General features: G+C 35.6%; 2 protein-coding genes across 2 annotated transcripts in view; one reads left to right on the forward strand and one right to left on the reverse strand.

Annotated features, from left to right (window-relative positions):
- Positions 1-8,995, reverse strand: part of LOC114473261 (anthrax toxin receptor 2-like) — a 29,166-nt gene extending 20,171 nt beyond the window's left edge. The window contains exons 1-2 of the mRNA XM_028462775.1: positions 8,716-8,995; positions 3,306-3,377 (exon numbers count right to left, since the gene is read on the reverse strand). Of these exons, the coding sequence (XP_028318576.1) occupies positions 3,306-3,377; positions 8,716-8,876 (233 nt within the window). The 5' untranslated portion in view covers positions 8,877-8,995. The remainder of the gene's footprint in view (positions 1-3,305; positions 3,378-8,715) is intronic.
- A 6,648-nt stretch (positions 8,996-15,643) lies between these two features.
- On the forward strand, positions 15,644-27,249 carry paqr3b (progestin and adipoQ receptor family member IIIb). The gene is made up of 7 exons (XM_028462936.1): positions 15,644-15,800; positions 18,632-18,868; positions 18,960-19,122; positions 21,594-21,749; positions 21,829-22,026; positions 22,108-22,198; positions 25,930-27,249. Exons 2-7 carry the CDS (start codon positions 18,666-18,668, stop codon positions 26,070-26,072), a joined length of 954 nt encoding a protein of 317 aa, XP_028318737.1. The 5' UTR covers positions 15,644-15,800; positions 18,632-18,665; the 3' UTR covers positions 26,073-27,249.
- Positions 27,250-27,808: the final 559 nt, after the last annotated feature.

The raw sequence follows: 27,808 nt of genomic DNA on the forward strand, positions 1-27,808 counted from the left end.
TGGATATGAATCATGGACAAACCCTTTGCTTTTATTTTGGAAATGGATACATTCATACAGCATTGAACCGACACTGCACTTTTCCCTCCACTGTGATTGTTGGATTAAATGTGATTTTAAAAATACAATGACATTTCCCTTATTTTGAATCTTTAAATGATTTTTTTCTTAGTAGCTGCATTTCAAAAATTCTGGAGGGAATCTGATTTTTCAAAATAATATACAAGTATGCAGTGTGTGGGGAAACCAGGCTGATGTTTGAATCTGAGTTAAACTGGGATTTACTCAGAATAAGATTACAGCAATGGTTGGGAGTGACAGCAGCTGTTAGCGTTTCAAGGCAGATTTAAACGGGCTGCCAAAAATTCAGTTTTTAAGACAAAAAAACTAAAAATACACATATTGATCCTGAACAAATTAAGCTAATTTGTTTTTATCGATGATTTATTCGCTCCATAAGTGAAAAACTGATGTTTAAAAATACCAAATTATGCATTAACTAAATTCAAAATGAGGTAAAAAAATTCCATTTTTGAGATAAATTCTGACACAAATGTAAAATCTACAATGACTCCAACATTTAGTCTTCTTTAATGAACATCTAAAATGTATTTTGATTGACTGTAGACTAAATGTTTGATAAATCAAAAATCTGTGTGGATGGGTTTGTGTAGGACAGCCTGAAGGTGTAGCAAGTTTGGTGTCAATTCAGCCAAAGCTGTAGTTGGAGTTGGAGGTTTAATAAGTTTTAACAAAAAACATGGTGATGGACTTGTACGGTACCAAAGTTTCTTCAGTTTTGAGGTTACATTTTGGTGAAAGTTACAAATCTGTAACACATATGGTTGATTTATTGTGCATTTTCAAGTATCAAGGATGATTGGCCTTTTTTTTGCAGCTGAGGTAATCTGGCATGGGACGTTCGTGCAAATGAGAAGTAAGATTTCCTCAGAAGAAGAAAGAAGAAGAACATGCAAAAAAACAAGAGGTTCCTGGGAACTAATAAGAGAAGATAAAAATTCTGGGTTGGAGTAAATATTACTCAACCTCAAAAATTACAACTAAAAAAAAAAGGGCACTGAGCTTTGAACTATTTCATACAGTTTCCCAGCATGCATTGCAGTGTTTTGGTCTCAAAGTGGATGTTAACAAAAATGGAGACGTATTGCTTAAGGATTTGATTATTCATCGCAAACTCTATTCACTCTGTGCTTATGTTCCATATCTGCATGTGTCCTGTAGCTTTCTGTGTCAGCATGAGAAACAACAGTTAGACTCAGAGTCACATCCTGTTTGCATCATTACATCATAGGAACTTACTGTCTTTTGCAAAAGTCGACTGTTGTACATGACAGCAATCACTAAAGTTTAGATTGCATTCGTTTGTAATGACTAAACTTCCTGGTACACTTTATACTGTTACAAATTGATACAAATTATTGGGTAATACTTCTCCAATGATTCAGTGCAAATACCTACTTTTTTTTTTAAAAAGTAAAATACGTGTTTCTATTACAGTTTTTCCCACAATAAAAGCAATATTTTTGAAGTTTCGACAAAGTATAATTGCGCTTTGAAGGAGTTTCCATTGAAGGTTGTTTTGGAGCCTCGTAACTCCACTGGAGGAAGATGGATGCTCAGATTCACCCTATAACACTCTATTCTTTGTTGTTTCACGTCTAATGTGGCACTAATCATTTTAAAGTATAATGCTGGGAATTTTTTTTTTCGGCGAGAAGTGGTCATGTGACCAGGTACGTCTCGTCCTGTGACGTGTAATTGCGGAAAAAGTGTTTCCATAGTGTTTTGTGATATATTTCAATATCGAAATGTCTGAAATACCTCCTCATGAAAGCGTAAAAACTTTTTTGTGATATTCAAGTGTTTTTTCAAAAATCCGGTGTTTCCATTACCAGTCTTTATTGCGCTATTTAGATTTTGCGCATTTCCAAGGGTAATGGAAATGCAGCTACTGATATAAAACAGTGCGTAAGGCATGGACAGCATCAACAACATGGCAGATTTAGATTTTTTTTACAGATTTTTGTATAATTTAGGGCCATTTCGTGGGATTGCGTGTAGGAAATTGCCGGATTTTAGTCCTTTCCACCATTGTTTGATATAAGCACAGGAGGGACTGAGATATCTATGAATTATTTGCCGCAATGATTTATGTTTTCAGTCATGTTTTTACTTTCTCCTGTATGTGGGCCGATTTGAATGCTCTAAAGGGCCGGAATTGGCCCGCGGGCCTTGAGTTTGACACATGGGCTTTAGAGCACCATATTTAGCCCGCAGTATGAAACACATTAAATGATTGGATGTACGCCTATTTGTGCCATAGTTAATTTAATTAAAATGTCAGCCATCACACTTATTCAAATTCACAAAACACTTGAGGATTCTTTTTCATTTGTTGTCGTCCAGTTTCAGAACTGTACACTGTAAAGCAGAGTTTTAATGGGATTGTCCTACTAGTTTTATCTCATTACTGTTGTTTGTAAAAAGTCATATATACGTATATATACAGTCTGAGCACAAGGCAAAGCCCTAACAGAAATGAATAAATAGTGCTGCTTTTCTTCTGCTGTGCACAGTAAAAATCATTATCAACAAATATAAGCTGGGTTTGGGCAAAATAAAGGTTGTTTCTCCAATTCAAACACTCACACTTACTTCAGCACATTTCTCTGGCCTCCAATTTTCTGTGAACGCGGAAAACACACGGAAAATACGAAATTCACCTCATGAAATGTAAATATTATAAATATGAAGATTTTTTTTTTTTGTTTATTTATTAAACACAATCAAGTGAAAATTGCAAACTGTCACAGAATGAAGCCTAAAATGCATATTTAGGGACAATATCACAAGTTTCCACCCTATTTTTCACTGTAGAACAGGTGAGCTAATGTTAGCTTTAGCATGTTTAGCAAACAGATGGACGTCAAATCTTGCGCAAAATCTCAGCCTATACTTGTTTCATTGATTTCTGCTGTCCAGAAATAGGAAATGAACAACAAAAGGTAACCCCATCAACTGTATTAAACACGTCTGGCACTATTTTGTGAAATTTAACGCAAAAAACAAATGGAAACTGACGCTGAGATGGATAAAATGTGAAACAGAATTGGGGAAATTTCTAAATGGAAAATCCGAGGCTCTAAAATTGATTCATTACCATCAAAGGTTTGCTAGCATAAAAAAAATAAAAAATAATAATGGTGAAAGAAGTGAAACAAATACCAATTGAAGCGTTTGTAAATAATAGGAGCGACTCTATGTTTCTATCTCTCTTTTCTTACCTCACAAACCTGCTGGTGAGTTGCTCCACAAAACCATAGATCTCACCCCAGTGTTTGGACAGGCTGCCCGACCTGTAAGGAGCATCAGCTGTGTGAAAAAGGGCTGCAGCCATCAACGTTTTCTAGCTATTATTCCATTGATTAATCGAGTAATCGGATAAAATAAAATTTGGCCTTGTTGAAGCTCAATTTCAAATAAACAAGTTCTGATGAACTGTGGTCGGCACTGCGGAACGTCTCCGCGCCAAATAGCACGTACCACGTTCACGAGAAGTCAGTCAAATGACTCGGTTCCACCGAGTAAAACAAATGAAATTGTGAGACCAAAAAATAATCGTAATCTACGTTGAATTGCCTTTGAAACGATAAATCACACGACTATGTTCCCATAAATTTGGAAATTAAAAGAAATGGAGGGTGGGCCCCATTAAAAAAAGGGCTCAGAGCATCATCATATTCATTCATAGAGTATTCATACCAAACTGCATTCCAAGCTAACGAGAACTAACAAAGAAGTAGTCATTTGAAAAATGGGGCCCCCGGGGGCCTCCATGACATGTACTGGGTAATAGGCCCCATTTATATATTGGTGTGTGCCAATGATTCGGTACCACCAATCGTCGTAATATTTGACAAATAAATGAGACATCGACTTTTGTTTTTTTTTTTGGGGGGGGTCTCAAATCAAAAATTGGGCTCTGAGCGTCGATGCGTACACATCCATAGATTATACCTACCAAATTTCAGCCCGATCCGTTGACAAATAATAGAAGAGTAGCGATTTTAACCAGTGTACACAACAACAACAACAACAACAACAAAGTGAGTGGCCTAAAAACAGGGAATAAGACTGATCACGTAATAATAATACCAATCTATTTGTTTCCTTTTTTTTTTGATGCTGGAGACGATCCCGAACATTTTTTTTTTAAACTTTGCGTATTTCATCCAAACGTTGTTCTCATCCACGGCCGATGCCAAAAACTCTGCCAAAGTAACATTTCAGCTGTTTTCATGAATTATAAATAATGACAGATGTTGATTTTGTGGCTTTCAGCAGAAACACTGGAATACGACCAAAATGAAATGTCTTGCAGAGTGGCGTCATCACACCACAAGTGAACCGGAACAAAAGTGAATCACCTTTTCTTGGTGAAGAAACACAAACTAACCACGTTAAGAATGAAGTAAAAACACGTCCTAAAGAAACTTTTGAATTCATGTTCTGTCTTTGCATTTTGCTACGGGACTCCAAATCCCACAATGCAATGTGCAAAACTTTTCAAAAGTTCAAGTCACATGACCATTTTTCAACAAACCCATTGTTTACTAATGGAGTCAACAACAATCTTTTGAGCAGAAATTACGATCTTTCGACATTTGTTTATGAGTAAATGCTCCTGTTTCCAATTTCTATCAATCTATGATTTTATCTGTTATAAAATATTGTTATTATCATCCTCAGCCACTTTCAGGAAAATGTACATCTATTTATGACATATACGTATCATGCAAAGTAGATAAAGAAAACACATGCATATTTGATTTCAAAAAAAAAAAAAAGTAAATAATGTTTTTTGTTAAATAAACGCAGCTGCATCCATAACCAAAAGATGATTATCAGAAGACAAAACACAGGATGGAAACACCTTAAACAAACCAATATTCCATGTAAACCACCTCTGGATTATTGTGGAGAAAGACAGATTGTAATTTGAACCAAACATTGACTTCATTGTTTTTCACTGATTTCATTTCTTCAATCCATCACTGGGTTTTAAGTCTAAAGCGACGGCACAACTCGGCTTTAGAGGAAAACAAGTTCATCTGCTGGTCGAGAACTGCACGAGATGATCATGTTTCTTATGATACGCCACAAATCAGCTTTGAAAACAAAACCAAACTTCTTCAGAAATTCCTTGTTTGTTGTTGCTGTTGTGTATACGACCTCGTACTAACCTGAATCTGATCAAATGCTTACTATCACTTGAGTGTTATGTATTTTCTGTATTTACCTTTACTGTTGTTAGTTTCTTTTTTATGAGTATTTGTTTTAACAACTGTAAAGTGTCTTTGAGTTTTTGAAAAGCGCTTATAAATGAAATTTCTAACAATAATAATAATAATTATTATTATTCGCTTCTGCTTCTCTTCAAAGGCGGTCACATTTTTCTCTGCTCCCACTCTCCTCCCTATCTACCCCAGCTGCTTGTTTTGTCTGCTGTCTTGTGGATCTAATAGGAGACTCTCTCTGGATTCATCCAAAAAGAGAAATGATGGAAATGGTCAGCTGGTCTCTTAATGCTATTGATCAATTTTTTTCAATGAGAAGACCCGGCCGGGGTGAGCCTGCGTGTGCGGACAGAACGTTTGCAGCCGGATACACGATGGATTCCTGGAACAGATGGAAAGTCGTGTGTCTGTCTTTACTCTCCGTGGAGGATATATTATATACACGATTGTAGGGATGTAACGATTCACTCAACTCCCGATACGATTCGATTCACGATACTGGGTTCACGATACGATTCTCTCACAATTTATTTTACAAAATGGGACTGTAGACAAATTTTTTTTTGGGAAAAAAACTAGAAAATACTGTATTATTTTCCTTTTATTTTTCATTGTCAAAAGAATTCCTTGATAAACTATTCAAAACAATGCAATTTAACTAGAAATAAATCTTGAATGAAATAAATAAAGGAATAATACAAATGAAAATGAAGCCTATTAATTTAAATTCTGGTTCTATAATAAACAATGCAAAACTGCATAATAGTTATTTTTCTTTTTAAAAGTGCAACTGAAAATGTATTTTGTGCCTTAACAATTGGACTTTAAAAAAAAAAAACGTCATTGCACTGATTTACGTCATATTTGTTTGGACCAGCAGAGGGCGCTGGTAACACAGTGGTCGGTTGGCATGCAGATATCTTGCAGTGAAGAAGAGAAGCTATGCTAGCAGACAGAGCTAATAGAAAAACGTGACTTTTACAGATATTCAAGTAATATTACAGATATTCTTTCGGTGCTAAAGGGGCAATGAATCATTTATTAACATATTTAAGAGTAGAAGGCAGCCAGAAGGAAAGTATTAGCAGACTCCGCCCGCCGCCTACACTTGTGGATAGCGCCCTCTGCTGGTTAAAAAAAGTACTGCGATTCAATTTTCAGAAAATCGATATCAACCGTGATACCTATGAATCGATTTTTAACCGCCTTACGATTAATCGTTACATCCCTACACGATTGGCATCATGGTAGCAGAAATGCTGTTGATTGGAGCTGGCAGCTTTCTGATCTATTGTAAAGTCTGTATTACGCAGCTGTTTTGAGAAGGCTGCCAGTCACCTCTGAAGTATGGGGCAGAGCACTGAACTCTCAATGTGCTTTCACACCGAACACTGAAGTGACTGAAGCGACTCGATTACATTAAAAATCAATGTAAATGACGCGACCTCGAGTTATCTCCCCTAAAGCAACGTGACTTGTGTAATTTGAGGGACTAGGTCGCGCTCGACCTCGTCGCTCAAAGTTTAAAAAACTTTTTAAGCGACTCCGCTACACCTCCCGCTACAGTGCAGAAGGCTGCAGCGGAGGACTGTACAACTTCCTCAATTTATCGGGGCAAAATTAAAGCGGTTAACTTCTTGAGAACCACAATAACTACTGATCATTGCGTGGAATCTAATCGATCATGGAGAGGATGTCTCGGCCAACTGCTGTTTGATGCCACATTATTGGATTCATCACTGATCACCAGAGACTCCAAGGCTACTGAAAGAGTGCTAGCCTGAAACGTAAAGAAATCGCTATCACCCTTCGGCCTCCCCCCACACACCAGCTCAAGGATGAGTCTCAATCTCACTATGGATGTTTACAGATCTGATCCCCCGTCCCTATCTCCCCATTTGCCATCTGGACTTTTGTCTTCTGAACCAGGCCAATCAAGGCCACATAACATCTGACTGTTTCAGAGAAGAGAGCGAAGGTTTCATTTTGTCTACGCCTTCACCGCACTCCACCCGCACCGCCTCCCCTCCAGCTCAGAGAAGTGTGGACTGAAATGTTTGTACAGCACTTTGTGGTTTGTACCTGTGAAAAGCGCTTCATAAATAAATTTTACCTACTTACTATAAAGTTAAAATGTCCCTGACTTTTTGTAATAAATTATATTCACGTTTTTCTCTTGTTTGCTAAAAGAAAATCATACACTATAAAAAAAAATAATGCACATTTTTCACTTTAACCTGACAGCTCCTTAATTCATGTATATATACTGTATGTACTATATTTGTAGAGTTGCCCCGATACAACTTTTTCACTTCCGATGCGATACCGATATTGCAGCCTTCCGTATTGGTCGATGCCGATATCGATCCGATGCGATATCAGCACGAATCATACATACTTTTATGACTTATTTTGTAGTGTGGAATGTTGGAAAAGGCTTGATCAAGCGATGTTACTCAAACAGAGAACAATAGTCAACAATTGAAGTTCACTTCGGTTATTTTTTACTGTCAGTATGTGGTGGGAACAACTGAGGGCGGTGACAAAAACTTATCGGCGCGCTTATGTCGGAGAATTTAAATGCAGTCCGATAAAATCCGATATTCGTTTTCTGGCTGATATCGGACCGATATCCGATATCAATATCGGATCGGGACACCCCTATATTTGTACTATGATCATGATTATAATTAATGTATTTTTAATTATCATTACTATTAGTAGTAGTAGTCGTCGTCGTAGTAGTACTTTTTTTATTGTAATGTGTGCACTTGTATTTAATCCTTATTTAATGAACAGTCTATTACTTAATTATATACGTTTTCTTTTTCTTTTTTTTATTTATTTGATTTATTAGTTTCATTTGTACTATTTCTCAAGCCTCTGTCGCAAAAATAATTGCTCCCTGGGATCAATAAACTATTTCTGAATCTTGATCATGTAAAGTATTCTTTTTAAAACAGTTCTATTTAACTTGTAGTCTTATTTAAATGTGGTTTTTCACCTGCTCGTAGCTTTTCCACAGTGTTTGCCTTAGTTGGTGAAAAGTTGGAGGAGGAAATAGAAACAGAGCCATGTGTTTATGAATGGTCTAAACAGAGGGTGTGGTCAGTATATTCTGTCAGTTATACTGTGCGTTACTGCTGAGTGGAAACACTAAATTAGGTCAGCTGGAGCTAGAGAAAAATATATAAATAAAAAAAATAAATAAAAGTGTGTGAAGGCCTTATTAGTTCTGTGTGAGGACATTGTTACGAAGTTTAGGAGGAAAACAGGACAAGGACGCTCGGACAGCGAGTCGCCTTTATAAGGAGGAGGAAGAGAAGCGAACCAAACATGGACACAGACTGTCCACGGACACAAAAGCGTGCGTTAGCGTGGTTAAAGTCTGTCTCACCTGTCCAGCACAAAGTAAAGATCAAACGCTGCATCGCAGGACTCCTGTTGGCCACCACCACCATCATCATCATCACTTCTTACAGACGAAGCGGTCAAACACACGCTGAACACAAACAGCAGAATCCTGCACCAGGTCCACATCCCGTCCATAGTCCACATGTGTCACATGGTACTGCTCCGAACCATGCTAACGTGTTGAGCTGTGAAGAGTTCACAGGTTGTTGACTGTTGTGGAGAATAAAGCAGAGAGAACAGCTGGATTATTACAGCGGGAAGGGGCGGAGCTACGAGCAGCAGCAGCAGCAGCAGCAGACAATCTACGGCCCGGGGGCCACATGCGAGCCTTCCACTGACTCTGTGCGGACCCCAAAGTACATTCAATTCAAACCTACTTTATTTATACAGCGCTTATTACAACAAAAGTGATCTCAAAGCGTATTAGGGCCACAGAAGAAAAATAAAATAAAATTGTGAGACAAAACAAAAAAAAAAACAAAACAAACACCTTTAAAAAAAAGTCAAAAAATTCAAGTCTAGATTTTTTCGGAGGTTAAAAAAAAAAAGACGAAAATCAATGTCGAGATTTTTTTAGGGCCACTGAAGAAGAAAAAAACGTTGAAGGTAATAATAATAATAATAATAATAATAATAATAATAATAATAATAATAATCATGCACTTAAAAAAAAGTCCAAAAATCGATGTCTACTTTCTTTTTCTTCATTATGTTGACTGTTTTTTTCACAATACCTGTTTGAGGATCTGGTTAAACTACTTACCATTATTGTATCCATTAAGGATTTTGTAAACCAGAACACAATCCTAAATCTTCTCCATTATTGTACAGTCAGTTTGCAGGTACAAGTCACCATTTTGCAAATTTTTAAACTGCATTTGCAAAAATATAATTAACACGGCAGACTGAATCAGACTAAAACACTGTTAGTTCCTGGAAAGGAAATCCAAACAAATGACATGTTCTATAAAATTAGGGAAAAAAGCACAGCATGAATAATGATGTATTCTCTTCATCAGGGAATTTAACCCCGATACTGACCATCATATTAACAAAAAAAAAAAAAAAAAATTGACATCGATTTTCGACTTTTTTTTTTTTTAGCCTGCAAATGTTTTTTTTTCTTCTTCTGTGGTCCTAATACACTTCCGTACCTTAATGATGCATTGAAAACACTCAAAAAAGACAACATAAACACACAACATGACACAAAATGGCAATAAAAATACACAATATGATGTTTTTAAAAACACATTAAATGACAAGAAAAATAAACACAATGGCTCAGAAAACACACAAAGTAGAACACATAATTGGAAACACACACAATGGCAGAAAAATACACAAAATGACAACAAAAACACACAATTACTCAAAAAACACACTAAATGACAACATAAATGCACGACACGACTCCAAAAACACACACAATTACAACAAAAATACACAAAAGGACAAATAAATACACAAAAGAACTCCAAAAACACAAAACGACTGTAAAAACATATGACTAAAAAAAAAAAAACACACACACACACTAAATTACAAGAAAAATACACATAGTGACTACAAAAACACACAATAGCAGAAAAATAAATAAAAGGACTTCAAAATTATACGTAATGATGAGAAAAACACACTGAAAACCACACAAAATGACAATACAAATACACAATATGACTCCAAAAGCACACACAATGGCAGAAAAATACACAAAATGACAATAAAAACACACAATACGACAAAGGACACACAAAACGATTCCAAAAACACACTTAACGACAATACAAACACACAATATGACTGAAAACAACAACTGAAAAACATTGTAGAGCAATACTCAAAATTACAAATAAAGGTCTCCAATAACAAAAAATGACAACAAAAAAAAAAAAACACACACATTCCTCAAAAAACACAAATAAAACAGATAAAACGACTCCAAAAACAAAAAAATATATTACTAATAACTTGTAACAGGACTGTGTGCTGCTTGTAAAAAATAAATTATTTAGATTATCTGTGGATTCACAATTATACAACAGTGTTTTAGGGCCACATTGAGGGTTTTTTTGTGTGTGTAGGCTAAAATTCTAAAATAAATCATCAGGAATAAAGTCAGTAATGATACTAAATTAAACTTATGATACTAAAATAAACTTAGTATTAAAAGAATAAAGTTGTACAAGAATAGAGCCGATTTCCTCTGTATGGTTCCTCTTTTGGAATTTTTTTTAAATTTTTTTTTTTGCAAATTCTTTTAAAAGTTGTAATACTAATAATATTGAGGTGCAGATTGACCAAAATATAAAGAATTTCCTTATTTGTTTAACCTATACAGCAGTGATTCTCAACTAGTGGGTTGGGACCCAAAAGTGGGTCACGGACCTGTACTGGGTGGGTCGCTTACAGCTGGTCAAAAATGAAATAAATATTTAATGTCTCTCATGTTGGACTTGTTTTTTATTTTTAAAGAAAGTTTTGCACAGGAAAATATAGAGATTTATGTTTTAAAAAAATGTATATATATGTGCGTTTTGGAAATCTATTTTTTTTAAAAACTACATTTGGTTGATTGAAATCTCAAAAAAAAAAAAGAAAAAAGTGGGTTGCAATTTAATGACAGGGGAATGCTGCTTTGCATCTGGTCCTAGTTTTATATTTTGAATTTATTCACATAATATTACAGTTTTTTTCTCATAAAATTAGCACTTTTCTATTGTATTAGAACAGTCGAACTTTATTCTCACAATAATCAGAGCTTTTTTCCTCATAAATTTAGTTTTATTCTTGAAGTTTATTCTTTTTATTTCTCTCAATGTGGCCCTAAACTGTCATGCAATTACAAATGAAAAAAAAAAAAAAAAGATCTATTTATACAGTTGTTCCCAACCTTTTTTGGGCCTTGACCCCATTTTAATATTACAAATTTCTGGCGTAGTTAAAAAAAAATAAATAAAATGAAATTATTAATGATCATGTTTGTGCTGTAGCCAGCTCAGATATTTGTATACTGTATTTTCTAAATTAGATGTATTTATAATAATAATAATTGAGGAAGTGAAAGTATATAATACAGTTGTTTAAAATTATGTGTGGCGTTTTAATTTGAAAAAATAAATAAATATATATGATTATTTACTTAACTATTTAATTATTTGATTTTTATTCTGTATTTTTTTTTCACTAGATTTATATTTGAGGAAGTGAAAGTATAGAATACAGTTGTTTAAGATTATGTGTGGTGTTTTATTTTGAAAAATAAATAAATATATATGATTATTTACTTAACTATTTAATTATTTGATTTTTATTCTGTATTTTTTTTCTTCACAAGATTTATATTTGAGGAAGTGAAAGTATAGAATACAGTTGTTTAAGATTATGTGTGTTGTTTTATTTTGAAAAATAAATAAATATATATGATTATTTACTTAACTATTTAATCTTTTGATTTTTATTCTTTATTTTTTTTCTTCACTAGATTTATATTTGAGGAAGTGAAAGTATAGAATACAGTTGTTTAAGATTATGTGTGGTGTTTTATTTTGAAAAATAAATAAATACATATGATTATTTACTTAACTATTTAATTATTTGATTTTTATTCTGTATTTTTTTTCTTCAAGAGATTTATATTTGAGGAAGTGAAAGTATAGAATACAGTTGTTTAAGATTATGTGTGGTGTTTTATTTTGAAAAATAAATAAATATATATGATTATTTACTTAACTATTTAATTATTTGATTTTTATTCTGTATTTTTTTTCTTCACAAGATTTATATTTGAGGAAGTGAAAGTATAGAATACAGTTGTTTAAGATTATGTGTGTTGTTTTATTTTGAAAAATAAATAAATATATATGATTATTTACTTAACTATTTAATCTTTTGATTTTTATTCTTTATTTTTTTTCTTCACTAGATTTATATTTGAGGAAGTGAAAGTATAGAATACAGTTGTTTAAGATTATGTGTGGTGTTTTATTTTGAAAAAGAAAATTTTAGTTTAGATTTTTAAAGATTTTAATCAGTATTTTCTTTTTTTTTTTTTTTAAATCAATTTCTTGACATTTCAGGCGACCCCACATGGGGTCACGACCCCAAGGTTGAAAAACACTGTATTAAGACAAAAATCCCAAAACACACATGTTGCACCTATAGCATGGAGATGTTGGCAATTGATTTTTTAACACTGATTTATTGGCTCCAAATGTGAACATATGTAAAATCCTAAATCTAAATTTCAAGAAACACTCTGGTTTCAATGCAGTCTATCAATGACTTTCCTAAAATGTTAACAAAATTGATCACGACACAAATGAAAGAACAGATATGCACTGCTCTCCATCAGACTAATTCTGTAAGACAAGGAATGTGCAACAATGAAGAGTTGGTTGGCCGCAGTCTAAAACAACTCAGCCAACAAACCATCATTCACACCCATATCTGAAGATTATCCCTCAATCCTGCACTCTGCTTTAGTTTGGATGGTGTTCACGGTGATGTCATCATCTCCAGTCCCTGGAGTGTTCATGGATCTGGAATGAATCGAGAGGCCTCATGTGATTGAATGCTGCTGAGTCATCATTAGACTCCTGACTGGAGCACGTACAGAGAAAAGAAGTTTGAGTTCCCAATCAAAGCCTGGGGTCGTTGTCCTCTCTGTGAGCACCTCAACTCTCAGCAGCGTGTGTGACCTCATCTAGTCCATCATGAGTAACTGTTGATGGGTGTGGGCACAAATGAACTGAGTTTCTGAGGCCAAGAGGCGAGTTTGTGTACTCAGCTATCAGCAAAGAAAGCAGGATGACTTTATTGTGGAGATCCCCCACCCTCGCTTTCTACACATACAGTCGTTGCTGTTTCACGTATGACGCTAATTATTCTTCCTCCCCTGTTGTAAACATGTTGTAAAAATGTTGTAATGTTTGCCCCATAAAATAATTACCTAAGTCAGAATTTTACCAAATTGAGAAATTGACCTCACCCTGACGCTGCTGATTCCACATGCATTATTGTGTAAAAATCATCGTGTCACACTTAATAATAAAGTTGGAATTTTGAGGATTTTTAAATGTAAATACTTTTCAAAAACATCACTTTTGTAAACTGCAGTGTAAAAAAATTAAGTAATAAAGTAAGTAATAACTGTACTGTATCATGTTGTAGTGTCTTCAAACTCGCAACACACATAGATTAACTCCTCTTAGTTTGATTAAATGTGCTTTTATGTAATTTCGGTTATTTTTTTTTATCAATAAATGCAGTAGTAAAATAAGCAATAACTGTACTATAACATGTTGTAGTGTCATCAAACTCACAGCACACATAGATGAACTCATACTGATTATAGTACAACACCTAGTTTGATTAAATGTGTATAAATGTAATTTTAGTGATTTTCTACCAATAAATGAAGTAGTAAAATAATCAATAACTGTACTATAACATGTTGTAGTGTCATCAAACTCACAGTACACATAGATGAACTCCTATTGATTATACTACAACACTTAGTTTGGTCAAATGTGCTTTCATGTAATTTTTGTGATTTTTTTAAATCATTGGATTAAGTATTAAAATAAGCAATAACTGTACCATAACATGTTGTAATGTCATTAAACACACAGCACACATAGATGAACTCCTATTGATTATACTACAACACTTAGTTTGATAAAATGTGCTTTAGATAATACAATTTGCTTTCATGTAAACTATAATTTCAGGGTTTTCTTTCTAATTATCAATAAAGTCACTATTATAGGCTGCAGGGTCATAAAAACATCATCACATGTACTTAATATCATGTTGTTTACATTACAGCACTAAAATTGAGAATTTTTGCTTTCACTCAATTTTCAGGATTTCTTTTACAACATAATTTCTTTCTTATACATTGTTTATTAATACTTTGTTTAAACAGTAGGGGTCTATTGTAGGCAATACTAAGACACTTAGTTTGGAAATTGGGTTTTTGCATTATAATTTATTATGGATATTATTAAATTAAGTCCCTTTTATAGGCTTTAGGTTTACCTTGGGAAATGTGCTTTTTGAGGCTTCATTGTTATTATTTATTATTATATTTCATCATTTGTTTGGTGGTCGTACTCTAACACATACTTTGGTAATATGTATTTTTGCTGATGTTTGGTATGTTTTTCTGTTACTTTTGTGTTTAATTGTTGTTATTTTGTGTGTTTTTCATGTATTTCGCTGTAAATTGTAAAGCTTGATGTTTTTTTTTCTTTCTCTTACATAAAGTTTGGTATGTTTAACCTTTATTTAAAAAAACAAAAACAAACAAACAATGATTTTCCACAAAACAAATAGTTGGCTCATTTTTGGGAATTTCAGGGAGATGCCATGTTTTCAATCTACAACTCACAAAATCATAAAATCACAACAAAACATTGTATTACAAATAGAATAACATATTATTATTATTATTATTACTATTTTTATTTTTATTTTTATTATTATTATTATTATTATTATTATAATCATCAACAACAACAACAACAATAATTATTATTATTTATTTATTTATTTATTTATTTATTTATTTATTTATTTATTTATTTATTTATTTATTTATTTATTTATTTATTTTTTATTCTACCCTTGCTATTCATGTGTCATGTATTTATCCAGTGTGTGGAATACTATTTTCTTTTATTCTCCTTGCTGCTGTAATCAACAACTAAACCATCAAACTAAACCATTTAACGGGCTGTAAATATTGAACACTAAACTCTGGAGGTTGGTGATTTTTAAAAAAATAATTTTTGATTTAGAGAAATCTTTTATTTTGAAGTGGAATAAATGGTTAGACTTGTAGTACCATGTGGTCGCCAGGTGGGGGCAGCATGTGGACGGTCCATCTTGATCAGCGGCATCAAACAGAAGAAGAAAGCTCTGCTGCTCTGTGGTTGGGCTAGGGCTAGCTCTTTCGAGGAAAATACTCGGAAATTATGTTAATTTTAAAAATCATGTTAGCGTGAGAGTCCTCTGAAAAGGGCTTAGCAGCCCGAAACATTACGTTAGAAGTCCGACTAAATGGTGAGTCATGTCATATTTTACACCTTTTATCTGCTCCAGTGCCTGTCAAGGTTAGCGTTGACTGCTACCAACATGCTGTTGTTGACTAACTGGTACTACTGGAATATGATGACTGACTCTCACTGTTTCAATGAAGACCATTTAAATCCATAACCGACAAACCTATTTGAACTGTTTATGATATAATGGTTCAGACTGGTGATTTGAGGTGTGCTAATGCTAACCATTACCATATAAACAGCGTTTCTGTGCTTTCCAGTCATACAAAATATTCTGACTAATTTGTCTGACAATTAAACCCCTAAAGAGAGAATGAAAAACCCCAACAAGATTTAACACAAAAAAAGCGTTTCCACGTGTATTTAATATCAGCAAAGCGACAATCCGTCGGAAGTGGGTCACCATTTAAAACGTTCACGAGCTGAACTGTAGCACCGGCTGCGTTTCATTCGTTGACTTTTTCATTGAGGTGAATTGTCTAATTTTATCTATTTACACTTTAATACTTTTTTTTTTTTTTTTGACCAAATGAAATGTGCAATTAGTAACTAAAATATCATCAGAAACAATTAATGACAGCTGGTCATCAGATAACACGAGAACCACTTCAATGTTAACAGACTTGTGACTGTAAGGACTGATTAATCGATAGGCCGATTAGATGTATCACTGATTATTATCGTTTCTGTCGACTTCGTTGAAGTTTTAATGACAAAAATTAATTACAGCCGTGGGAGAAGTACACTAGTTCATTGTTAAACAGATGCGTTTTGCCTTTTTTTCGATTCATCCATGCTTGATATTTCAGTTTTGAGCAACTTTATTGTTGTACATTTATTTACATTGTAAATATTCTTACCTTGCATGTTTTTCTTTCTTTCTTTCTTTTTTCCTCCCTTTCTCCCTTGCTAAATACCTTTTAAATTTCCACGCGTTTATTTACTGTACATACTTGTGTACTGTTTACTATCAACAAAAGTATTCCCCCCCCCCCCACGGTACTGTAGTGTTGCACAGATTGCAAATAACTTGAGTTTTATTCGTCTCACACTTTAAAGACCACCGACATGTTTGTTTGATCCAACAGCTAATGATTCAAGATTCAGAAAACTTAATTGTTGGCTAATAAGTGAGAATGAGAAGGAAAAAAAAGATGAGACGGATCATCTTTTTTTATGATTTCCGTTTATTATGGGATTGTACAGGCAGGGAAAAGTAGGTGATTCTAATGAAACTGCTCACAGATCCCTGAGAAAGTGCTCCGTCAGCTGTTTAAACGTCCAAACAAAACATCCTTTGAAGTTCTAGTTCGAGTCAGCAGTTTTCCTGTTTTTAGACATAAACAGACTTTCTACTGAGCCCACAAACTATTGGCCTTAGATTGAACTTCTCATGAAGGAACAGGAGGGGCTGATCCAGGACACGTCATACATTAACTGTGTCTGCAGATCACACATATCGTTATGAATTTATTTAAATGTAAAATGCAGGGGTTCCCAATCTCGGGGTCGGGACCCTATTTGATGTCGCGAGACACTGGAAGGAGGTCATCAGATGCCTTCAAGAAACTAAGAATATGTTTTGAACAATTTGAGCCCAATTTTTTGCTTATTTTTACCCTTTTTTTGCAATTACATGAAACTTGTCATATTTTAACCTATTTTCATCACTTTTTCTTGCCATCTTTTTGCTCCTTTTAATGCATTTTTGCTTCACTACTCTCATTTCTCACACTTCTCTGTCAAATTTCAATGTATTTTCTGCAATTTTTTTCCACTTTTAAGACATTTTGGCGCTATAACCCCTTTCCACCACTTTTCCCATTTAATGTTATATATGTTGAATAATTATTAGCACTTTAACCTCTTTTCACAAAATTTCATGCTTATTTTTGGCAATTTAGCCTCATTTACGATTTGTCATGCCCATTATTTGCCAGTTTAAACTAATTGTTCCTACTTTTTGAATTACTTTACAAACAACCTTCCTCCCCCCCCATCTCTGCCACTTTTAAGCTAATATTGACACTTTTTACAACTTTCTCTGTCCATTTTTGGCCTCTCTAATTTGCAACATTTAACCAGTTTCTATGCTTTTTAAAATCCCAATTCACCACATTTTTCACCATTTTTAGTCACTTTTAACCCATTTTTATTTCTGATTTAAACAAGGATTTACATCTTTAACATGGACTATATACTAGTACTGGGGTCCGAATTAGGGCTGGGCGATATATCAAGACTCAAGATGTATTGTGTTTTCTTTTTTGGTGATATCGAAAATTACAATATAGCCTATATATAATGTATATATTGTTTTAAAATACTTGTTTTAGGAGTCACTGCTTTCACTACATCTCAGAACATTATTAAGAAGCACGGTAAGATGCATTATTATAGGAGAAAAAGCCAAAGTGGTACATTTGGTGCAACTGTTTATTAATAAATGTGTCTGTATGTCATTTTTCATCATCAAATTTAACCCTGAATTGTCTTTTTGCTAAGTCTTCATTTGAATTAAAATGGTCAATGCATCTCGCCATTTTGATAAAAAATATTAAGACATGAGTTTTGGTTTATATCGCCCAGCCTTGGTCCAAATAATCCTAAACTTCCTGGATTACAGTGGATATTAATCAGATAAATAAATAAATGTGGTTATCGCAGATTTATAGAACAATGGACCATCATTATGCTGACTTTATGGATGGACCCCAACAACCTCTCCCCTTTATTTCCCCTTATAGTTCTTCATGTCATAGAAGCTGCATGGAGTTTTTGTTCCCCCATCTTTCAATGTGTTCTCATCTTGTCCTGTGGATCCCTCCCCAGCCTTAAGCTGCCTGTGGAGGAGCCTGAGAACATCATGCTGCTGAAGAAGATGCCTGGGAAGCTGCTGAAGACTGCACACTACATAGAGCTGGGCAGCTATCAGAACTGGCCCATTCTTCTACCTCAGAAGATCCGCCTGTACACGTATGAACAAATTCCCCTGTTCCTCCTCCGGAAAACCCTTACATCACCCGACGGCTACAGAGCTCACCTGCCCTCCAAGCTCTGCCTGAGAAGGTTCACACGTTTCAACCCATGACCATTTCTTCTACAGATATAGTGTGATATGTTAGTGTATACTCATCCATGTTTCTTTCTCCTGTTGCAGTATTTTCATTTTGTCCAATGAGACGGTGAACATATGGAGCCATCTTCTAGGTTTCCTGCTCTTCCTTTCTTTGGGGATCAATGACGTGTCCTCTGTGCTGCCGTCATCTGGAGCCAGCAGAGAAGACTACGTGATCTACGCCATCGGACTCTTCTGCTTTCAGGTAAAACAAAAGCCAGATTAATTTATAAACTGTACGGTCTCAGATTTTTTTGTTTTGTTTCAAAATTTCTCAAATTCTGTTTCACGTCAGTTTACACTTTTCTATTTTGTTTCTGTTTCATCATCTTTCCTTCTATAAATTACTTTACAGGCTATTAAACTTCCTGAAATCGTACCAAACCTCCTAAATACGGTTAATGAAGTCATTAATTTGACTTTTATGTGTTTCAGATTATTTACAAAACAGGAGGATTACATTAAAATCGTGGGAGATTATGTTGTGAGACATTTTCAGATCTGAACCACTTGTTCATAAGAACACATTAAAAACAAATTTCAGATAAAGCTCTGCATTCATTGTCAAGTCACAGGATAACATGATCACGAGACGGACCGTAACACACGGCATGAGATTTTGGATGGGATTATTGGTGGAATTGACATATTTGTCCGTTTGTAACACATTCAAGATGTTCAGTCACTTGTTTTCTGGTGAAAACTCATCAGTACGAGCTCAGTGTGTTCAGTCTGTATTTATCTGTCATTTGTCTTGTTCTCCATCATCTGCTGGAACAGTTTGATTGATTGGTGCAGGTTTGATGCCGTGGCAGCATCTCCACGTCCCATCATGTGTTTAGGTATGAGTGAGGACAGTAGAAGCACATGTTACAGTCAGTGTTTGTGTTGTATTGTTGTGTAGCAGCTGATGAAGGCTTTTAACAGCAGTTTTTATTAGCAGATGTGTCAAAAAGATGTTCCCTTCTGGAAGAAAGCATGAACATTTGTACATGGGGTTTTTTGGGTATGCTGAATCCATCTTTAATGGGATCTACACTGGCAAACTAACGGTTCCCACTCAAAATCAAAAAATCAAGATGGCCACCATTCGTATTAGCCAATTTGGATATTTTTATCATAACTTTGGTTCTATTTGACATAGAAGCGTGATCTCAGTGGTGAATTATAGGTTTTCAGGGTCAAGGAATTCAATAATATATCTTAAAATACCATAAATTGTGCTCAGAGCAAGATCCAAGATGGCTGCCATCTGTATTGCGAATTTCAATCAAACCATAACTTTGGTTTTGTTTGACATAGAAACATGATCTTTGTGGCTAAATGTAGGTTATTGGGGACAAGGATTGTGATGAAATGGCTTAAAATCCTATATCTTGCATATAGAGCGAGATCCAATATGGCCACCATCTATTTGACATAATTTGACAACCCTCTATAACTCTTGGATCTTGCTCTGAGCACAATTTACGGAATTTTAGGACATATTATTCAATTCCATGACCCTGAAAACCTATAATCACTACTGAGATCATGCTTTTATGTCATATAAAACCAAAGTTATGACAAAATATCCAAATTGGCAATATGGATAGCGACCATCTTGGATTTCTTGATTTTGAGTGGGAATTGTTGGTTTGCCAGCGTGGATCCCATTAAAAATGGAATCAGCATACTAAAAAAATCCATGTACAAATTTTCATGCTTTCTTCCACAAGTGAACATCTTAGCCTAGTACTGCTACATATCTGCTAGTTAATCTTAGTTTGTCCATGTGTGTAGATATTAGAGATGTAACGAGTCACTCAACTCCCGATACGATTCGATTCATGATACTGGGTTTACGATACAATTCTCTCACGATTTATTTTACAAAATGGGACTGTAGACAAATTTTCCTTTATTTTTTTGGGGAAAAAAACTAGAAAATACTGTACTATTTTTCTTTTATATTTAATTGTCTAAAGAATCCTTTGATAAACTATTCAAAACAATGCAATTTAACTAAAAATAAATCGCGAATGAAATAAATAAAGGAATAATACAAATAAAGAAGAAGCCTATTAATTTAAATTCTGTTCTATAGTAAACAATGCAAAACTACATAGCAGTTCCTTTTCTTTTTAAAAGTGCAACTGAAAATGTTTTTTGTGCCTTCACAATTGGACTTTAAAATTTTTTTTAAAAAACAGTCTGCACTGTTTACATCATATTTTTGGACCAGCAGAGGGCGCTGGTAACCCAGTGGTCAGTTGGCATGCAGATATCCTTGCAGTGAAGAAGAGATGCTATGCTTGCAGACAGAGCTAATAGAAAAACGTGACTTTTACAGATATTCACGTAATATTACAGATATTCTTTCGTTACTAAAGCAGTACAGAATAATTTCTGAACATGTTTAAAAGTAGATGGCGGCCAGAAAGAAAGTAGTAGCAGATCCGCCCGCTGCCTACACTTTTAGACGAGAAGGATATATAGCGCCCCCTCTGCTGTTTAAAAAAAAAAGTACTGCGATTCAATTTTCAGAGCATCGATGTGAACCGTGATACCTATGATTTGATTTTTAACTGCCTTACGATTAATGGTTACATCCCTAGTAGATATGTTGGTAAAACTCTTCATTGACTCTCTTCCTGTTCTCAGTTGTCATCATGCGGTGCTGTGTGTGTATTACAGGTGTGTATGTTGTGCTCGGTGGGGTACCACCTGTTCTCCTGCCACCGATCAGAAAAGACGAGCCGTCGATGGCTGGCGTTGGACTACGCAGGCATATCTGTGGGCATCCTGGGCTGTTACGTTCCAGGAATCTTCTACGCCTTCTACTGTAACGCTGTACGTGGGAACGCCTCCATGAAGCAGCTGTCGGTGATTGCGCTATGTGTTAACGTACAGTTGTTGTTTCTCTGCTCAGTTCTGGCGACAGGTGTACCTCTTGACCGTGCTCTCCCTCATCCTGGCTGTGTTCTGCGCCCAGATCCACCCCCGTTACCTTAGCAACGACTGGCGCCTGATACGGATGGCCATTTTCTTCTGTGTGGCGGGCATCAGCGTAATTCCTGCGTGTCATTGGGTGTGGCTCACTGGAGGATTCATGTCTGACTTGGTGCAGGTTGGTGAGGCTGATGCTGCTGCTCTCGCTCAACATGCTGGTTTTTAATGGATTGTTTCTGTTTCATTCCACCACGTGTAGCTTTTCCTGCCTCGGATCCTGGTAATGTACCTGATAGCTGGATCTGCATTCCTGTTCTATGTCACCAAGATCCCAGAGCGATATTTTCCTGGTGAGTTTGAACTTTTGTTGGAGTTTTTACGAGACATGTGGAAGTTGTGCAACAACCAGTGATTTCAAAACTCTCTTTCTTTGGTTTGTGTTCAGCCACAAACATCCATTCCTCTTATAGAACCTCTGAGTTTCTATTTAAAATGTTTTACCCAATTCCTTTTCAGTTTACCCTTTTCCGTTTAGTTTCCGTTTCATCATCTTTCCCTAATCAGATGTCATTACAGGCAATATGGGTCAAAATTTTTATCTCATTATTTTCTCTCAAAAAGGTGATTCACAAAATAATTTAAAATATTAAATAAACAATATTTTTCTTAACAAAATTTGACTGAAAAGAGGATTCTGGGTCAACTTTACTGGACCAAAAAATACCACACAGACACTTTTATAAACAACTAGAAGCACAATATGAACATGTCCCACAAGGGTCAGCATGTGTGAGTGAATTCTGTAGCTACACAAAAATGAGCGTTCAAAAAGAAATATATTTTCATAGGTCGTTTTTTTTTCCAAAATAGAAATCTTGATATATCATATATCTCCATACATCACTTTGTTTATATTCTCTCAGCGTCACTGTTTATTGGATAATTCATAACATTATTGTTTATATGTTTTCTGATTTTTTTTCTTTGAAAAATATCAGGTGAAGGATCATCAAAGAAATTTTAAATTTGGATATTTAGTAAGTAAACTTTATTTATAGAGTGCTTTTCACAGGTAAAAACCACAAAGTGCTGTACAAACATGTCAGTATCATCCCGTCCAAAGGAAACATGGAAAGACAGTTACAAATAACATGGGAGACAAGAATGGGTGAACTGTCTCCCACTTACTTACTTAATGTAAACACACTAAATACTCATTTTGAGGTCAGACTTAGTATGAGTATGTGATTTCAAACATAGCCGAGGCAAGACCGAGATCGTCTTCTGATCGAGAGGTTGAGGGTTTGATCCCAGTGTATACCTGTCCATGTGTTGAAGTGTCCTTGGGCAAGACCCTGAACACTAAGTTGCTCCCAGTGGTTGACCAGCGCCTTGCATGGCAGCTCAGTCTCATTGGGGTGTGAATGGGTGAATGAGCTGATATTGTAAAGCACTTTGGGACTATTTCAGTGTAGTCATACAGGTGTTATATAATCCATTTACCATTCATCAGCTTTATGTGCTGATTTGTGTGCAAAATCCTATTTGACATCAGTGTTTATTAGTTGTATGTTCTGATTGAATTGGCTGTTGTGTTGAGCTGTGCAGTGTGTTACATTAAAACACCTGTGAACCTGCTGTGACCTCTGACCTCTAATGTGCATGCGAGTGAGACTGAGCACAGACGGGAGGGGCGAGGATGGTAAAGGCGGAGCCGTCAGGGAGGCTACATTCAAAATCATGCTCGTTTTTGAAAATCGCCTACCCTACCTTTAACATTGGTTCACCTCAGTAAACCTTGCTGCTGTGTAGGTGTGAGACTGTGATGTCAGTTTTAACTCTTGGAAAATTGAAGCTGTTCTCTTCCAGACATTATTTCATCTGTCTTTACAGACACTGATACACTCAGTCTTATTTTAGACTGTAATTAGAAAACTGTGCAAGTTGTTATTTCACTTTGGAGCTCAGTGAGTGTCTGTGTTAGGGTTTAAGTTATCCCTGCTATTTAGAGAAATACTGTTTTCAGTTCAAGCTCCGCTGTAAATGTTGAACTTCTGTTAACTGCTTTATTTATGGTTTGTTATGAACCCATGAAAAGAACATAGTAAAAGAACATAGAAGTGATACTATAGAAGAGATGATACTGTCAGGTAGGTTTCATCATTGTGTCATTTTGTGTCATTTTAACAAATGACCAATGCACTTAGGTCTAAAAAATTGTACCGTGATTATTCAATACAATCAATTGGCACTTGTTTAATCAGGTGAATACTTTTTGAGATATGACCATTTTTAGTGAGGGGGTATGGGTTGATTATTGTTACCTTATTTTTCTTCGATTTTCAGCCTCCAATATCTCAGGAACTCCATTACATAGAAAATGAAATTTGGTATAGTAATATAGCTCCACCTACTCCCTCAGAATATACAAAGACATCTAATCTCCATCCTATTTGGTGGACATGCCAGCCCCTCAAAATTGGAAAGAAGTTTTTGGGGGTTTAGGGCTGGAACCTGTTTAGGCCTTCAGTAAACAACTTTGCATGTGCCTCAGCTATGTACATAGACTGTTTACATCACTAAGGATTAGTCACATATATGCATTGGTTATTGGGTGACAGTCTTTTGAAATCCGATTTCATTTTTATTTTTTTTACAATTTTCATTATTTCATTGACCCAAACTGCATGTGGGAATGTAAAAAAATATATCTAATCTCTGTTTTGATTTATAGTATAAAGATGACTCTTTCTTGGGATATTAAACAATTTTTCTTTATACGACGTCTTCATTTTTATTTTGAACCCCAGCTTTGAGTTATTTCACCACTAGCAAATATTGAGAATCCTTTACATGAGGCCACTGTAGCTTGCCTCTGTGTCTTATAATCATTTATTGTTTATTAGTTTTTCACTAGTAACATAAACAAATATAAAAACCATTGCATCAGAAAAACAATTATTTTTGTAAACATATTAATTAATCCGATCAAACTCAAAATTTACAGTGTGCTTATTGATTGTATGTGGGATGTCCTGAAAATTTGTTGAGATGTCATCAGGAAATGAAATGATTGACCAAGAGAACTGATTGGTCGGTCAGGGGGCGGGACTTTTTTACTCTGTTCAACCTATGTTACCACGGTGATTTAGCTTGGTGAGAAGTTAGCCAGCGTCGTATTACTGGACACCGAATAAATCCTGGAAGTTAGCGAGACGAGGAAATCCAGCTTCGTAGGACAGGTCCTAAATGTTGATGTCAACATTCGCACATGTAGAGATAAACAACTGCTCATGCTGACATGAACAGCTTAATTTGCTCATTTAAAAGTTTTACATGCAGGCCTAAAAAGGAGCGTGTGGAAAAATACAGGAAATCATGAAACATTCCAAGAGTAAGTTGTATCTCTGTGAAACGCGCATTTATAACACTTTCTGATGACATAAAATCACAGCTAAATGAACGTGACATTGAGAATGGTTGCTCACACTCACCTTCCACTCAGAAATATGAATTATGTTGAATAAAACATAATGTCTTTTTATATCAGTTTTAATCTGATAACATGGCTTACATATAAGATATAGGTTTTAGATCATTTAAAGTTGTTCAAGGCACATTATTGCATTGGTAACGTACATGATCGCCACCCCTTGTCGGTCATCGCGAGTTTCCGTTAGCGCTCGGGTGTGCGTGTCCCTGTTGTCGCTGCAAGGAATTGTGGGTCAGCATTATCTTGTCTCTTTTGGTAAAGGATGCATCAGTGGTTCCTAGGCTAAAGGAGGTTATAAAGGAAGCATTGAGCCTTCTCTCCTCAGCTTAAAGTGAATTTGAACGCTCCTTATCATGGCCACCACTTAAACACTTCTGGGAGTGAAGGAACAGTGGATAGGAAAGGAGATAGGAGGGAGTATTCGGACGCAGCCCTCATGATTTTCATTTCACTAGAGATCATAAAGTGTGCTGTGTGATACTGTTGAACTGTTATTGTATTTTCCTCGTCAGTACCAGGTCGTTCAGCTGCCTGAAAATCAGCTGATATGATTCATTCCCGATGCTTGTCTGTGGTTTCCTCTTCCAGGCCAGGTGAACTACGTGGGTGCAAGTCACCAGTTGTGGCACTTACTGGTGGTCGTGATGTTCTACTGGTGGCATCAGACGGCCGTGCACATCATGCACTTCAGACACAGCCAGCCGTGTCCGCCTGCAGCTAGCAGCAGCTAAGTGACGCTTTCTGCACCTCATTGCACTGACAAGACTACATTAGAATCAGAAACTGGATCCTTTTGAAAGACTATACTTCCCATCAAGGCATGAGACCCTATCATTTAGTGAAATGTGCTACATTTTAGTGTTTTAAAATGATAAATATGTAAACAGAGTTTTGGTTGAAGATTGTTTTCACAGTCCAATCAGATTCAACAGCCTGAATGTTCAATGTTCTTTTTGCCTTCCTTAGTTCTTTTTTCTATTTGTTAAAACTGCATGAAAATCCTTTAAGACGAGCATAAACCATCACTGTGAATACCATTGTTCAAAGAACGACTCTGTGAACTCAGTATTTAAAGCTTATGGGCGAGTAATTCTTATTATTTGGATGATGAACAAACTTTGTGAGTGTTTAAGTTGCAGTGCTTTGTTTTTTATTGTGGATTTGAGTCAATGGTTTGTTGACCTCAGAGAACAGAAACAAGCTGTTTGTAGCTAATCAGTGTAAACTCAGTTCATGGCATGGCTGACCTCTCACTTCCTTTAATGGGTGTCATTAAGCTGTATTTGTGTTGAACTGTAATAATAATAATAATAGTTTTACACTGTAGTAAAACTAACCAAATAACCCACAAACATGAGCAGAATATTATTCAATAAAGCATTAGATGGATCTAATTAATGATTATCAGTGTAAAATATCAGCTAATTTTTAACCAAGACTTATGGCCACTCCATTTAAAGCTGCTGGAGACAATCACTTTCTATCATAGTGAACAAAACTTTGTAGTGGGAATTTCAACCTTTTCCTTTTTTTTTTTTTTTTTTTTTTTTTTGAGCAAATGATCTAAAGGTTTGCAGTGTTTGTACAACAATGACGAGCTTCTGTTTTACCATTAAGAGTTAAACCGTGAAACAGTTGAGGTGCTTTCACACCGAACGTGACTGAAGTGACTGAAGCATCGCGATTACATTAAAATAAATGTAAATGATCTAAAGCGACGTAACGTGTAATTTGAGCGACGAGGTCGGCGCTCAAAGGTTAAAAATCGGAACTTTTGAAGCGCTTTCAAGCGACAACTCCCTCGTCCTTCACTGTCTGTAGAGCGGAGGATGCAGCCCCGCCCTGTTCCCTCCCGCTACAGTGCAGACGGCTGCAGTGGAGGGCTGTACAACTTCCTCAATTTATCGGGGCAAAATTCAAGCGGTTAACTTCTTGAAAACCATGCAGATATTCCGCCAGTGAAGAAGAGAAGCTATGCTAGCAGACAGAGCTAATAGAAAAACGTGACTTTTACAGATATTCACGTAATATTACAGATATTCTTTCGGTGCTAAAGGGGTAAAAAATCATTTATGAGGATGTTTAACAGTAAATGGCGGCCAGAAAAAAAGTAGTAGCAGATTCCGCCCGCCATGTCCGCTTCTGGAAGGATTAAAAAAAAGTACTGCGATTCAATTTTCAGAGCATCGATGTGAACCGTGGTACCTATGAATCGATTTTTAACTGCCTTACGATTAATCGTTACATCCCTAGTAACTACTGATCACAGCACATTGAGTGAACTCATCCTTTCATATCTCTGTAAGTTGATCATTTACACCGTAAAAGCGGAGCAAGAAGGGAAAGAAGTGATCAACCCTCCCTCTTTCTCTCTTCCCTGTCCTGGCTCAACACACCCATACACACACACACACACACACACACACACACACCCGCACAACACCACACACACACACTGTTCCCTGGT

Source organism: Gouania willdenowi, chromosome 12 (genome assembly GCF_900634775.1).
Source record: "Gouania willdenowi chromosome 12, fGouWil2.1, whole genome shotgun sequence".
Lineage (NCBI taxonomy): Eukaryota > Metazoa > Chordata > Actinopteri > Blenniiformes > Gobiesocidae > Gouania > Gouania willdenowi.